The 14778-nt window shown below is 56.2% G+C and overlaps 1 protein-coding gene across 1 annotated transcript; it reads left to right on the top strand.

The window, feature by feature from the left end:
• Positions 1–9580: 9580 nt before the first annotated feature.
• On the top strand, positions 9581–14625 carry FOSB (FosB proto-oncogene, AP-1 transcription factor subunit). The gene is made up of 4 exons (XM_006107227.3): positions 9581–10269; positions 12190–12510; positions 12757–12864; positions 13853–14625. Exons 1-4 carry the CDS (start codon positions 10144–10146, stop codon positions 14312–14314), a joined length of 1017 nt encoding a protein of 338 aa, XP_006107289.1. The 5' UTR covers positions 9581–10143; the 3' UTR covers positions 14315–14625.
• The last annotated feature ends 153 nt before the right edge of the window (positions 14626–14778 follow it).

Raw genomic sequence — 14778 nt, 5'->3', positions numbered from 1 at the left:
TAGCGGGAGCCAGATCCAGAATGTTCCTGCGCCCTTAAGACAGCGAACAGTCGGCCGGCGTTGCCCAGCAGCGCCACCACGGTTGCCAGGCAACGTCAACAAACGACGCGGCCGCCGTCTCCGTGCGCCCCCCCACGCCCGCGCAGACGTGGTGACGCGACAGGCTATGGAACGCCGTCGCCTGGCAACAACAAGGCTGTTTGTCCCTGACCCGGCCGCGCGGCCGCACAGGACGCAACCTGAACCCACTCCGGCCGACAGAAGGGCCGACCGGGAGCCCGGGGTGGGGGTGGGGGTGGGGGCTGCGGTGAGGAGAGCCGGGGTCGAGGGGGGAAAACCGGGTCCCCAAATTGCCGGTTTCCCTTTAGACAGCCGCCGTCTGTTTGTCACCCGCTCCTCCTGTCTGACCCCGGACCGCCTCCGCTTGGGTATCTGTCCGTCTGCGCCCCCTCCTCCCCGGCATGTCTGTCCGGCATCTCCCGCGCCGCGCCTGTCTCATATTCCCCCAAAGAATAACAACCAAAACAGACTAAGAACAATTCCCTGGCCTGCCGCTTTTGCCTCAGACTCCGGATGCGATTGGGGTCCCAACCGGTGCAGACAGACGCACGGTGAACAACCTGTACCCACACACGCACTCGGAGCCACTCCTGTTCCTTTCCCCGCTGCCCTCGGGTTCTCTTTCTGGAGCCTCTTTCACCAGACAAGGCAGCCCGCAGTCCTTCCATCCTGTGTCCGGGAAGCTGTCCACAGCTGGGAGGTTCTAATAACTCATCCCCAATACACACCCCCACCACCTCCATCCAGTAGCTTCATGCGATCAGGGCTTGGGCGAATCTCCAAGCAGAGAGAAGAAATTGGGTGTGTGACAGTGTGAATGGATGTGGCCATAGGGGAGTGACTCTAGCGACAGAGTGCACATCTGGTATTTCCTGTGAGAGCATGATCATGAGGGCTTCCTTTGTGTGAGAGAGCAACTGCCCGACTGAAGAGGTGGTTTCCGAAGTTTGCATTTGTGTGTCTGGATGCATGGGTATTTGAAGACCTGCTGGCTATGTGTGTATGTGTAGTTGTGAGTCTCTGTGTGCAACTTTTCAGGTATCTGTGTTTGTCAGCACAATATCTCTGAGTTTTCTTTTTATCACAAGTACAGCATTTATCACACTTTCTAATTCTATGTTTGTTTGTTTGTTTACTGTCTGTCTCCCCCACTGGACTCTGTGCCCCTTGAGGACAGGGCCCAGGGCTATTGTGGTTCCCAGCACCACCCTGCACACAGTAGGTACTCAGTAATTATTTGTTGAGTAAATGAATCAATGACTCGTGTGTGTCCAGGTCAAGTGCCCACATCTGTGTAACTGTGTGGACGGTTCTATGTCTCTGGGTGGTGGTCTCCTGCGTGTGTGCCTTTGTGGGACTAAACACAGGAGGGTCGTGATAGCTGTGTCCATCTGTGTAGTTCTCATTTCAGCTCCTGCCTCACTGTGACACACTGCAGGGCTTCAGCCAGTATCTGTGGACTTGAACTGTGTGGTTATCTCTGTATTCACATTAGGACCTCTCTGTACCTCAGTTTTCTCACCTGTCAAATGGGGATAATAATTGTACCCACTCTTGGGACTGTTATGGGGACGGAATGAGTTCATATAGGGGGCATTTAGAAGTCCCTGGCACAAAATAAACAGTTACAAAATCATACTTCTGATTGTTAGAAGTATTCTTAATTCCTCTTTGTATGCCCCTGTATGCATTTGTCCAGAAGTCAAGTTATGGATTCAGGTGTCAGCTGTGGGGTCCTGAGCTAATGAGTATCCAACTACCTCTGGGTCTCAGTTTCCTTTCTATAGAATGGGCATGATAGCAGGCCTCCTCCAGGGTGGCTGTGACCAAATGAAGGCATGTCTGGAAGTCTAGACCCTGGTGTAAGTAGGCCGTGAGCACTCAGTGTCTACAAGGCCCAGCCGTTACAGTCAGGGTGCTGCTCAGGTTTTGGCGAAGGCAGACTAGGGGTGCAGTTTGGGGGTGGAGGGAGGTTCAATTCATTGGACGGGACTGGAGATTCTGAAAGTCAAAAAGAGAAGAAAAAGCAAGTGCTGAAGCAGGCTGGTTGAAGGTCAAATTCCAGGAAGGACTTCCTCAAAGGACTGTCTTGGGGCTAAGGATGAAAAGATGCTGGGGCTGTTTGGAGAGCTGCCTAGAGCAGTGATGGCGAACCTATGACACGCGTGTCAGAGGTGACACGCGAACTCATTTTTTTGGATGATTTTTCTTTGTTAAATGGCATTTAAATATATAAAATGAATATCAAAAATATAAGTCTTTGTTTTACTATGGTTGCAAATATCAAAAATTTCTATATGTGACACGGCACCAGAGTTAAGTTAGGGTTTTTCAAAATGCTGACACGCCGAGCTCAAAAGGTCTGAGTCTTACAGGCTGGTAGGATTTGAGGCACCGGTAACAATAGCAATAATAATAACGCAGTGTACAGACTCTGATGGGTCCTCCTGAGGGATTTCTGCCTGTTCCCAGCTCTGTCCCCACTGTCTACAGTGCCTGACACAGAGGAGATGCTGAGTAAATGTGTTTGAATAGCTGATTGAATAAATGAATGAGTGAATTTCATTCCACAACAACCTGTGAGTCCTGATTTTGGGGGAGGTGGGGAGGGCCTGGTGGGCTGCCATGGCAGACACCGGGACCCTAGCCTCTGGGGCCCGCCTCCCGTCAGTCCCCAGACCTCTGTTCCCACTGTTCAGGGCTGTGCAGGGTGTGGAGGGGGCTGGGAAGGGAGCAAGGGAGCATCAGGTGGCCAGACCGCCGCCTGCCCTGGACATCCGCCCAGCCCGTGTCTGCAGGATAGAGAGGGTAGCTCAGGCGTCTGAGTCACCTCGGAGAAACCCCGGCCGCATACCTGGCCGCTGACATCATCCGGTCAGGGCACCCCGGCGGCCCAGACAAGTGAACTGAATCACAGGCAGAATTCGGCCACAGCAGTACGGCACGTGGCCGGCTGTGGCCCTCCCTCCCCCCACGACACCCCCGCGTGGCCGTCTGGCTGCCGGGCTGGGCAGGCCGCGTCAGGGTCAGCGAGAGGGCAGGGGGCCTGAGTCAGGAACCCGGTGGCTACCGCTGAGACCACCCAGCCGCAGGGCCTTCAAGGTGCAAGAAGGAGAGTGTGGGGAGGAAAGCCGTTAGGGGGGCCCCTGGCGGAGGGGAGGAAGCCCTTGTGGGTGTGGCCGGGAGGCTGCGGGTTGTGGGCAGTGGCTATGACCTGCTGGGGGTGGGATGGGGTCTGGGTGATTGCGCAGAGAACCACGGGGTGGGGGAACAATGGAATCACCGTACAGTGCGCGCATGCGGGCACACACGCACACTTAGAACCTCAGAGTGGGGAGGCCCTGCCTCCATCCACCCCAGGACTCCGTTGCCGCACTGCCTGGGTTGGTACCAGGGCCTCACTCCTTAGCAGCCTACAGGTTGGACAAATTCCCTAGGGGCTCCCGCCTGGGTTTCCTACTCTGTTGAGTGGCGGCAACAGAAATCATTGCTGCTCTCATCGCTTACACTTCACAGGGGACATACTTTCTGCCAAGCACCACTCTAGGCATTTTACACATAAATTCATTTATCCCTCAAAACAATGCTAGGAGGAAGGTGCTGTTATTATTCCCACTTTATAGATGAGGAAATTGAGGCTCAGAGAAGTTAACTTGCCCAGGGTTACACAGCTGGTACCCTCCTTATAGGCAGCATTATTGGAAAGGCTAAACGAGAAATATAGATTTGTACACCTGGCCCATGGTTAGTTTTCTCAAATGACTGTTCAGCTATATTGTTAATACAACACATATTATTTCATCCTAAATCCAGCTGGGAAGATCTCCAAAACAGTTATCCTCACCACCTTGGTCTGGTCCTTCCACTTAGCATCCCACAGTCTCTCCTGCTTCTACTTCTTTGGTCTTGCATGTCTACGTTAGGGAAAGAGTGCTCTCGGGGATTCCCTGCTTATCTAAAATTTTTCAGGACTCTACAATGGTTGGCCAAAACCACCTCCACCAGGAAGCCCTCCAGGCTTGTTCCAGCTGCCCTGAGCTGAGCAAGTCTGTGAAGGCTCTTCATGCCCATTCGACTGTGGGTGGACCTCTGCACAGATGTAGATACTTAAGAAATTCTAGGAGTCCACAGCTCTGGGGTTCTCAATGTGGCAGTGGGGGTGCCTAGCTCTTCCAGTTGTGTGCGGAGTTGTGTGTCTGTGCAGACAAAGATGTGTGCCTGTTGGTATATGTGTGGTGTGCGTACACCTCTGTGATGTGTATGCACAACAGTATGTGCAATTGAGTGTTCACTTATCTGTGTGTAGGTGCAGACAAAGGTGAAAGCAAGGTGTGTGGGTGTACATCTGACTTTCTTCTTCCCTCCTTTGGATTCCATAAACAAGCCTTTTTCTTCCCACCCCTGACAATGTCCATCCCACCCTATTCCACCCCTGGGAAGACCCTCCGTCTCCAACTCAGCTCATTTCCTCCTTGGGAACAGGCAGAAAGAACAGGCAGGCGGGCTGCTCATCAACACCTGGCGCCAGGCCCCAACACCCACGCACAGCCTCCCTGCCTGGTCTATAGCATCTTTCCCCTTTCAATCACCGTGACAGCAAGCGACCAGAGAGGTCCAGATAGGTTTCTGTCTGAGACAGTCTGTCAGAGTTTATGAAAGAATAAATGAGCCCTAATTGATTTGGGTCAGTGGATAGAGCGTTAGCCTGCAGAGCAAAGGGTCCCAGGTTCAATTCCCAACAAGGGCACCTACCTCGGTTGCAGGCTCCTTCCCAGCCTGGGCCTTGGTCGGGGTTTGTGCAGGAGGCACCAATCGATGTCTTTCTCTCTCTTTTCCATTCTTTCTAAAAATCAATGGAAAAATATTCTCGGGTGAGGATTTAAAAATAAATAAGTAAATCCTTGAGTGAGGATTAACAAAAATAAGTAAATTAATGAGCGAATGAAGATTTATTTAACCAACAACTGTTTTTTGAGCACCTACTGGGTGCCCGGCACTTTGCTAGGGACGTGACAGTGACCAGGACAGCTTCAGCCCCGTGGGGAAGACAGACCTGTTCCCAGTGATGAACCCAGACAGGCAGAGCTGGGAGGGGAACCTGGGAACTGACCCAGCTTGGGGATCAAGGGGCTTTGGGAGGAAGGGCTATTGGAGCTGAGCCCTGGAGGAAGAGCGTTTGAGCCAGAGGAAGCAAAAGGAAGAGTGCTCCAGGTAGACGGAAGAGCACACAGAAAGACCTGGAGACGAAGGAGAAACACCATGGCATCTGGAACGCTGAGGAGGAGTTGGGAGAGGTGAGCCTGGGTGGTCAGCACTGGCCAGGGTGTGCCAGGCCTGTGGGCCTTGGTGAGTGAGGAGTTTCAATGCAGAATGCCAGGGTATTGGCCAGGTCAAGCTAAGAGTCCCCAATGTGGACCATTCTGCTTTCCTGACACGCCACAGACACCCCCTCCAGGAGGCTTCCAGGATTGCTCACTGGGAGCTGGCCCAGCCAGCCAGCAACACTGTTCAATGCTGGGCAGTGAGGAGCCAGTAGTTACTATTAATCAGACTGGTCCTACCCTCACTGAGGTCACAGTGATGACATTCGCAAACCTCCCTCCTCTCAATGCCTTAGAAACGCTCACAGACCTTTCTCTCGGAGCCAAAGCCGTGGCATCACCCAGGGGCTTGCTGGAAACAACAGACTACACCAGATCTGCAGTTTAACCAGATCCCCAGGTGAGCCATGATCACCTTCACAGCTGAGCAGCACTGCTCTTGAGCTTAACCTCCAGTGCCTCAGTTTCCTTCTGGGTACCATGGGGATAATAACCCATTTATGGGGCAGGTGTGGTGAGAATCAACTGACAACGTGTGTGTGAAAGCACTGAGCACAGCTGACTACGTGTTTGCTTTCAGAGGTCCCTCCTCTTCATTTTTATTATTAAGTTTCAGAGCCCACAGTCCTCTAGCCTTCTTGCTCTCTGGATGGGGAAACTGAGAAATGGTGTAGCAGCGATTTTGCCAAAGGGCGGAAGGACAGACGGAGGCCTGCCTTTGGCAAAGTTGGCCCAGGGATCTTTACAGGATGTGCTGAGCACTGTCACCCGCCTCTCACCTGTGGGGCAGAAGCCTCGGGGTTCTCCTTGCCTGCTCCACACGTAGAGCCAGGGTTCTGCCCTCTCTCCTTTACTCAAGTTCTCCTCCTCCTGGAAGCCCCCTAAATTGAGCCCCAGAGAGAAAGACTTGCTTTGCTCACCCCGTGCTCTGTGGGTGGGTGTGCATGTCTGTGTGTGTGTTTGAGAAAGAGAGAGAGTGTCCAATGCCAACTTTTCCCTTGCACACAGTAGGCACTATGCTAGGGCCCATGACAATCTTAGGGGCCCATGAAAATGTTTGATTTCTTTTAAAATCTGAAGGAAACACTAAACTTCTAGGGGAAAAGAAAGTGCTTTAATATATAATGTTATTTGTCTTTATATCAATGCAGTTGTGAAATATAATTTAAAAAAATTTTTTTTTAGGAAGAGGCCCACCAAGGTAACAGTGCCAGGGGCCTGTGAAAGTTACAAGGCGATTGTGTTTCTCTGCTTCCCATGACGTCTCTAGGAGGCTCTATGTCTGAAAAGGTTAGGGTGGCTTTGTTTTTAACTTTCCTTTTTTAATCCTCACCTGAGGACATGCTCAGAGAGAGGAAGGGAGAGAGAGAAACATCAATGTGAGAGAGAAAATGTGTGACAGAGAAACATCGATTGGCTGCCCTCCGCAAGTGCCCTAACCTGGGACGGGACCCACAACCCAGGTATGTGTCCTGATGGGGGATTGAACCAGCTACCTTTCGGTGCACAGGACGACACTCCGCCAACCGAGCCACTCGGGCCGGGCACAGTGGCTTGGTTTTGATAATAAAACAAATCCCTACAATGTGCCAGGTGTGTTCTGGGAGCTTTATTGATATTTACGTAATCTTCCCACCGGCCCCAAGATCTGGGCACTATTTTGTTCTCATTGCCAGGTGAGGAAACACTTCCAGACATCACTAGCTCAAGTTCATCCCGCCACTAACTGGTAGGGCCAGAACGTAAGCTCAGGCTGCCTAGATTCTGGGTCTGCCTCTTGGGGGGCAAACACGCAGAGTCCACATTCGTGTGACCATCTGCGTGCACCTATATTGACATCATAACTCACTCAACGATCATTAAAATTACAGCCTCTGAAGCCCACATGCTTCATGTTTACCCCAGCGCCGCCACTCATTCGCTGTGTGACTCTAGGCAAGTGCCTTCAGCTCTCTGGGCCTCCCATTCCTTTGCCTGTAAAACGATCATTCCCACCTCATAGGAGTGTGGTGAGAATTAAATAAGAATTAGCCCTTGTTATTGTTGAGTGAAGAACATCCATGGGCACCTGTAGGGAAGGTGTACCTGTCATGTGTGTGTGTCACGTGTGCTGGTAACCATGTGATGGTGTGTGTTTCTATGTACAGGCGTGTGTAATAAAACTGTTTTTCCGTGTGGCCGTGTGTGTTGCTGATTGTGGGTGAATGCCTGAATGCCCCAGTGTGACCCTGGGAGTAGATACCAGCGGCTGTGTGGCTGTGTGGGCCACCCGTGTTGGGCGACCGTCTTTGGGCAGCCGGCTAGGTATTTGTGTGTCTCCTTTATTCCGGGGGAGAGGAGACGAGGGGCCTTGATGGGACAGGGGATTGGGGGTCACTCCCTGTCTGATGCCTGGGCCGAGTCACTGCCTGCTGGTGGTTGGTGTGTCATTTCCTAGTCCCTGTCCCTACTTCCAGACTGGCAGCAGACAGAGGAGGCGTGGGGGGACGAGGTAGAGGTCAGTCTTGAGGCTGGGCTTTTGTCTGGCAGCATCCACCCTCCCATATTGCCCCCAGTGACCGTCCAGCCTTCCACATCTCCCTCCCGCTCCCCACTACTGAGCAGAGAATCAAAACTCTCCTGGGAATCAGGGGCCACCCCCTCCTGCTCTGCCTGAGATGTGCTGTGTGGCCCAGAGCCAAACCCTCCCCTTCTCTGGGCCTGTGGGGTTCAACAATTTTAAAGTGACTCCCCCTCTGAGCCCAGGGCTGGGCCAGGCCCAGGCTTGGCACTTGGAGGAAGTGCCAGGACCAGTGGGTGCTTATGAGTTGGGCCTGTGGCTTCCAAAATATCCAGATTAGACTATCGAACCCCAGTTCCTAACTGGGTGGCCTCAGGTGAGCAGCTTTCCCCCTCTGAGCCCGGGTTACCACAGTGGACACTGTGAGCAGACAGGGCTGGATTTGCAAGGCTTACAGCTCTGGACGACTGGAATTGTCACTTAAACAATCCCAACACCTAGGGCTTTTCAGGGAATTTCAGTGAACCAAGCAGCTCTCAGAAACCAGGAAGAGGGTAGGAACTCTGGCGTTTGACAGTTCTGAGTTTGACTCTTCCGATGGAACCTTGGGAAAGTTATTTAATCCCTCCAAGTATCATTTTCCTCTTTTACCAAATGAAGATTTTCCTCCCTAAACCCTCAAAAGTTGTTTTAAGGATTACAAATCTTGTATTGAAAGTCTTAGTATAGAAGCTGGCACTTGGTTATTGTTGAATACATAACATCAATCATCATCATCATTATTATTATTAATCCCACACACACATTCTTACTGTCTATGGGTAATAAATGGAGACTTAGAGGTTACCAACACCATCAGCAGAGGCGTGTCACCTTGTGTCATTACCCATCCCCTCCAAACCTGCAAACCTCCCAAACTGTGGACCTGGGGGGCCAGTGGTGTCCAAGACCCACATCCTTCGTCCAAGCTGAAAAAACTAAAGCTGAAGCTCAAAGAGGGAAAACATTTCCCAAGCTCACAGGGCAGGGCAGAAGCTGCGCAGAACTTCGGGACTCCACCCCACCCCACCTCCACTTTCACCTGGAGAACCCCAGCCCCTCCCACCCGGCTCGGGACTCCAGCACCCTAGCCAGGGTCTACTTTTGGAGATCTGACCTTCCTCTGGAGTGGGGGGCGCTGCACCGCGGGGAAAATTGTGAGGAGCTGCCAGAGAGGAGGGGTCTCCCCCGCCAGGGTCTTCCCCGGGACCTTCCCCAAATAGTCTAAGAGCCTATTAATACCAGCCCCCGGGGCGACGCGGCCCTGCGCAGGCGCGAATGGGTTCCGCAAGCGCGCCGGGAGTGCTCGCCAGCGAGCGAGGGATTCCCTCTGACGTAATTGCTAGGTTACCAAACAAACACTCTGCCTAGCCGGCCGAGCTCCTTATATGGTTAATTGCGTCACAGGAACTCGGGGAGGCGGGGCCGGGATCCCCTCCTGCCGAATGCGCTGGAGCGCAGCCCCCGAGACCCCCCGGGGCCGCGAAGGTGTTGCAGATGACCAGATGGAAGACAGGGCACCCTCCCGCCGGGCGGCGCGGGGTTCGGTTCAGCGGGGCCAGAAATCTGGGGAAGTTTTCAGAAAGAGGGGCGGGTGACGTAAGCAGGGAGGCGGGTCCAGGCATATAAATACAGGCTGGCGGCTTTGGGGTTCATTCATAAGACTGAGAGCTACGGCCACGACTGGGACACGCGGAGCTGGGACTTGGGGACTTGATTGTTGTGGTTGTTGGGGCTGCGGAATTCTGTTTATTATTTTTTTCTTCCGGAAAGTTTTTGGAAGGATTCTTCTGGATAATTCTACATTTTACTTTGGAGGACCCACTTACTTTTTTTCGTCCTCTTTATTACTCCCTTTCCCTTGGGGAACCCGCCGGACGCGTGGAGGAGACAGCACCCGAAGCAGATTCTATACAGCGGGACAGCGCTTTCCGCCTCTGGGGGAGCGATCCCCCCGACCCCACGACTCCACGCCACTGGGTCCTACGGAGCCTGGACTTTCAGGCGGCACAGCGGCATCTTGTGGGGGCCTGAGCACCGCAGAGGAATTGCACCGAAACTTTGCCGTTGTTGGAACGGGACGCTGCCCGCCACCCCGAGGTTCCCCGGACAGCGCACTTTGGGGACGCGCTCGGACTCGCACCTTTCGTCCCCCACCCGGCCATAGCCTTGGCTTCCCGGCGACCTCAGCGTGGTCACAGGGCCCCCCCTGTGCCCAGGGAAATGTTTCAGGCTTTCCCCGGAGACTACGACTCCGGCTCCAGGTGCAGCTCCTCACCCTCTGCCGAGTCTCAGTACCTGTCTTCGGTGGACTCCTTTGGCAGCCCACCCACCGCCACCGCCTCCCAGGTAAGTTCTAATGAGTTGGGGTACTGCTTTGTGAGGTTTCATTTTTTAAAATCATTTTTATTTTTTAGGCAAGGGTGGAACGAGCAATCTCCCCACCCCAAATAAAGACGCGTCAAAAACCCGGGATCTGCTAGGGCATAGACTCACAGCGCACTTTGCAAACTGCAGAGTCGGGACTTGTTGGTCGTGTTAAGCGAAGCGCAGGGAGGGAACGCAGAGGGGTAAGCTTTGAGGGTGGGAAGAATGTGCCGTTTAGTGAAACGCGTGGTCTGCGGCAGCAGGACTGAGGACTTTTAGGGGGCTCCGGGACTGTCCCCGACCCAGGTCCCCCCTCTAGCGCGGTTAGGCAGGTGGGGGAAATCCCGGGGAAGCTTCCAGCAGCCCCCTCCCTTTACCTCTTCCATTGGAGCGCCCACTCGGGCGCTGTAGCTCCCGATGCAGCGGGAAGGTGGGCCGAAATCGCCGCTGCACTGCCTCCGCCTCCTGCGTAGAGACGTAACGGGGGACCCGTGCGTAACGGCTGACGTGCTGGAACCCTCCGTCTGACGCGAGGCACGCACGGCGCGCGGCGCCCCCTCCGTCCGCCCCGCCCCTGACGTCCCGGGAGCGTTCTATTTTGGAACGGCAGGGCCACGTTGCTAGGGAGGGAGCAGCTCGGCGTTCCGATTGGTCGCCGCGCCGCGAGCGTTAGCCAATCAACTTTCCCTTCCTATTTGTATGGTGCCGTTCCCTTCCCACTCCGTCCTTGGAGCCCTGGGTTTCTCGGCGCTCCGGTCTCTTTGACGGGCCTCTAGCAGCGGAGCGAGGGGATCGTGTCGCGACAGGAGCAACCCTCTGCGACACGATGAGTCTGCGAGGACCGGCCGAGGATCCGGTCCCTCCGCTCTCGGGGCAGGGAATGTCTGTTGGTAGGCAGGGGTTTCTTCGGGAGATATGGTGGCCGGCATATCTTCTCCAGGCACAGGCACACTCTATCTCCCTCTGCTCCGGACTCCCGGTCCCTCCGAGGTGTCCAAAGACAGGACTAGAACCGCTAACTCTGGGAGCAGCAGCCAGGTGGTCTCCAGGAGCCCCGCCCCCTCTGGGCTTCCAGGGCGCTGATTGGCCAGCGGGCCAGCCCGTCCCTCACCACGCCCCCTGGGAGAGTAGTTAGCGTTGCGAGCAGTTCTAGGCTACCGTTTGGGGATTGGGGAGATGAGCGCTGCTGGGGTTTGGGGGCTCAGGACCCATGCCCTTCCCGCTCCGCGACAGTCCGAGGGAGCCCGGGTTGTCATTTTTCCCTACCTGGGCGTCCATCGTAACCTGTCACTGTCAGCCTCACTCTGGGGAGAGACAATTACTTGAAACGTTGTTCTGAACTCCTAGGCCCATCTCCCAACACCCTTTTAGCCGGGACCCCCGCCCGTGCGCAAGGGGGGGTCTCACGGACCCTCCAACAGCTCATGCTCGCATCCAGAGGGGTGTGTGTATGTGCACGAGTGTAGAGGAAGGCTTGGCCTAAGGCCTCTCCCTCTCCCTCCCCTTGCCTCTGGGGTGGGGGTGGGGTGTAGTGGCTGTGTGTGTGGCTGTGACTCTCTCCGGGGCTTCTGTCACCCGGCTGTGTCCAGCCTTCTCCCCACCCCCCCACACCTAAGAGTCACCAACTCGGGGTGTGATTCACCACCCGCTGGAACCGTGCAACCTTTCCCCGAGGAAGAAGGAGGAGGTAGAAGCCAGTTGAGCAGAGATCCTCTCATTAACCACTGCGTCACGGTGTAGTGGAAGGGTGGGTGTTGTGGCTTTTTGCCTGTGACACACACATCCACACCCGCTCACCCTGTGCTCACTCACGGGGTCGGTGTGTATATGTGTGCTGGGTCTGTGTGTGTCGGTGTCTCTGTTTGTGTGTCTACGCCTGTGTGTGTATGTGTCACCCCGTAGGAGTGCGCCGGTCTTGGGGAAATGCCCAGTTCCTTCGTGCCCACGGTCACCGCGATCACAACCAGCCAGGACCTCCAGTGGCTCGTGCAACCCACCCTCATCTCTTCCATGGCTCAGTCCCAGGGACAGCCCCTGGGCTCCCAGCCCCCAGCCGTCGACCCCTATGACATGCCTGGGACCAGTTACTCCACGCCAGGCATGAGTGGCTACAGCAGTGGCGGAGCCAGTGGCAGCGGTGGGCCTTCCACCAGCGGGACCACCAGTGGACCTGGGCCTGCCCGCCCATCCCGAGCCCGGCCTAGGAGACCCCGAGAGGAGACGGTGAGTAAGAGGCATCAGAACTTCATCTGGGGAGAGGAGACAAGAGAGGCAGGAACTTTCTCATATTGGGGTGAGGGGCCACCCAGGCCTCAGTGCCGCAGGAACCCCGTAGTCCTGGCCACAGCTGGCGAGGACCGGCGGGTGCTTTGCTGGCTCCTGGGGGTTCTGGAAGAAGAGGAGGTTCAGGGTGGGTGGAGGAGGTGCACCATGTTCCCAAACCTCATGACCTTTATCTCCCCTACTCAGCTTACCCCGGAGGAGGAGGAGAAGCGAAGGGTGCGCCGGGAAAGGAACAAACTGGCAGCAGCTAAATGCAGGAACCGTCGGAGGGAGCTGACTGACCGACTCCAGGCGGTGAGGATGGCCCCTGATTGGGGGGGGGGTGAGGGGACGCTGAAGGGGGGCTCTTTCCCCACCCTCTGTCACCCCCACCTGTGCCCTTATCCTGGGCTGAGAACCAGAGCTCCCACATATGAAACTAGGTCTAGGGGAGGCCAGATAGGGGCCCCCTGTGCACACACCCAGACCCTCACATCCTCAGGTCAACCCCTGGCCACTCACCCCGGTCTATGACCCCCCCCGCCCCCCCCCACCACACCACTCTCCTGGCCTTCACTTCTTGCCGAGGTGGCATATGATGGAACTTGAATAGAGGGAGCTGCAGGCGGTCCTCCCCTTTGGTCTTGGGCAAGCAGTAACCCGTTTTGCCTCAGTTTCTCCATCTCTTCCACCCCTCATCAAGTCTCCCAGGTCCCTTCTTGCTTTAACATCTCAGAGAGTCTGTGAATTGAACTCCTCCTGTTGGATGTCAATGCCCCACTACCCACCCCAGCCCCCCATAGCTCTTAGACTGTGGGCTGGTGGCACCCAGCAGTCCCCCTCCCCTGTAATGCCCTCCCTTGACCAGAGAGTGTCCTGCTTTGGGCTGGCAGTGTGACCTGCTGCTCCTAGAGGCACCGGGGAGGGTCTGTCCGTTCCTGGGGGGTCAGAGGAGACTGGCCAACAGAGGTAGCAAGACAAACATAACCACCGTTCATTCACTCAACAAACCAGACACTCCCATGTGCGCCTGGCCGCCGCCCCACCACCCACTGGGCCGATGGGGAAACTGAGGCTCCTAAAAGGCAAAAGCCCCTGGCCCCGGGTTCCACAGCACCAGGACCCCCACCTCAGGGGGCCTGTCCTCTCAGCCAGAGCTGCCTTCCAGCCCTGGGCCTTCGCAGCAGCAAGTCCAAGGGACAGGGCTTCGTGGCTCCAGCCACCACCCTCCTTCTCTCGTGGCTCATGGTGTTTCTCTTCTCCTTCCTCCCTCTTCTGCATGACCTGGCCACCGGGGGCTCAGGAGACAGATCAGCTGGAGGAGGAGAAGGCGGAGCTGGAGTCAGAGATCGCCGAGCTCCAAAAGGAGAAGGAGCGCCTGGAGTTTGTGCTGGTGGCCCACAAACCGGGCTGCAAGATCCCCTACGAAGAGGGGCCGGGCCCCGGCCCGCTGGCGGAGGTGAGAGATTTGCCGGGGCCAGCGCCCGCTAAGGAAGATGGTTTCGGCTGGCTGCTGCCGCCCCCGCCACCACCGCCCCTGCCCTTCCAGACCGGCCAGGACGCACCCCCCAACCTGACAGCTTCTCTCTTTGCACACAGTGAAGTCCAAGTCCTCGGCGACCCCTTCCCCGTTGTTAACCCTTCGTACACTTCTTCGTTTGTCCTCACCTGCCCGGAGGTCTCCGCGTTCGCCAGCGCCCATCGCACCAGCGGCAGCGACCAGCCTTCCGACCCCCTGAACTCGCCCTCCCTTCTCGCTCTGTGAACTCTTGAGACTCAAAACAGACAAACACACGGGGGAGACTTGCAAGAGGAGGAGGAGGAGGAGGAGGAGGAGAAGGAGGGGAGAGGGGGGACGAGGCTGAGCGGGTGCGTGGCTCCCCTGCCTCTCCTGCCGGACTCTGCAGCCCCCGCACCGCACCGCACCGGACAGGAGGGCCTCCTGGGTTTTGCGCTGCCTCTGGTGCCTGTGGCCCCGCGAGGCCAGGAAGCTGGTGACTTTGGGGGCAGGGGGTGGGGAGGGGATGGGGGTGTCCATTCCCAGCTGCCTGTTGGTCGTCTCACTTCAACCCAGTCTCTGGGGCTGCGGGGGTGGGGGTGATGCCCGCCTGTGGGCTGCAGGGGGAGGGGGCCGGCGTGGCCGGGTGGGGGGTGGAGAAGCCAACTAGGACGCGCCCCGGACCCCTCCCCGGTGTCCCCAAGGCCCGCCTTCAGGGGCGATCAGGCTGG

The sequence above is a fragment of the Myotis lucifugus genome, unplaced genomic scaffold, assembly GCF_000147115.1.
Source record: "Myotis lucifugus unplaced genomic scaffold, Myoluc2.0 scaffold_1073, whole genome shotgun sequence".
Lineage (NCBI taxonomy): Eukaryota > Metazoa > Chordata > Mammalia > Chiroptera > Vespertilionidae > Myotis > Myotis lucifugus.
The sequence above is the reverse complement of the archived record's forward strand: the minus strand, read 5'-3'. Positions and strand labels throughout refer to the sequence as shown.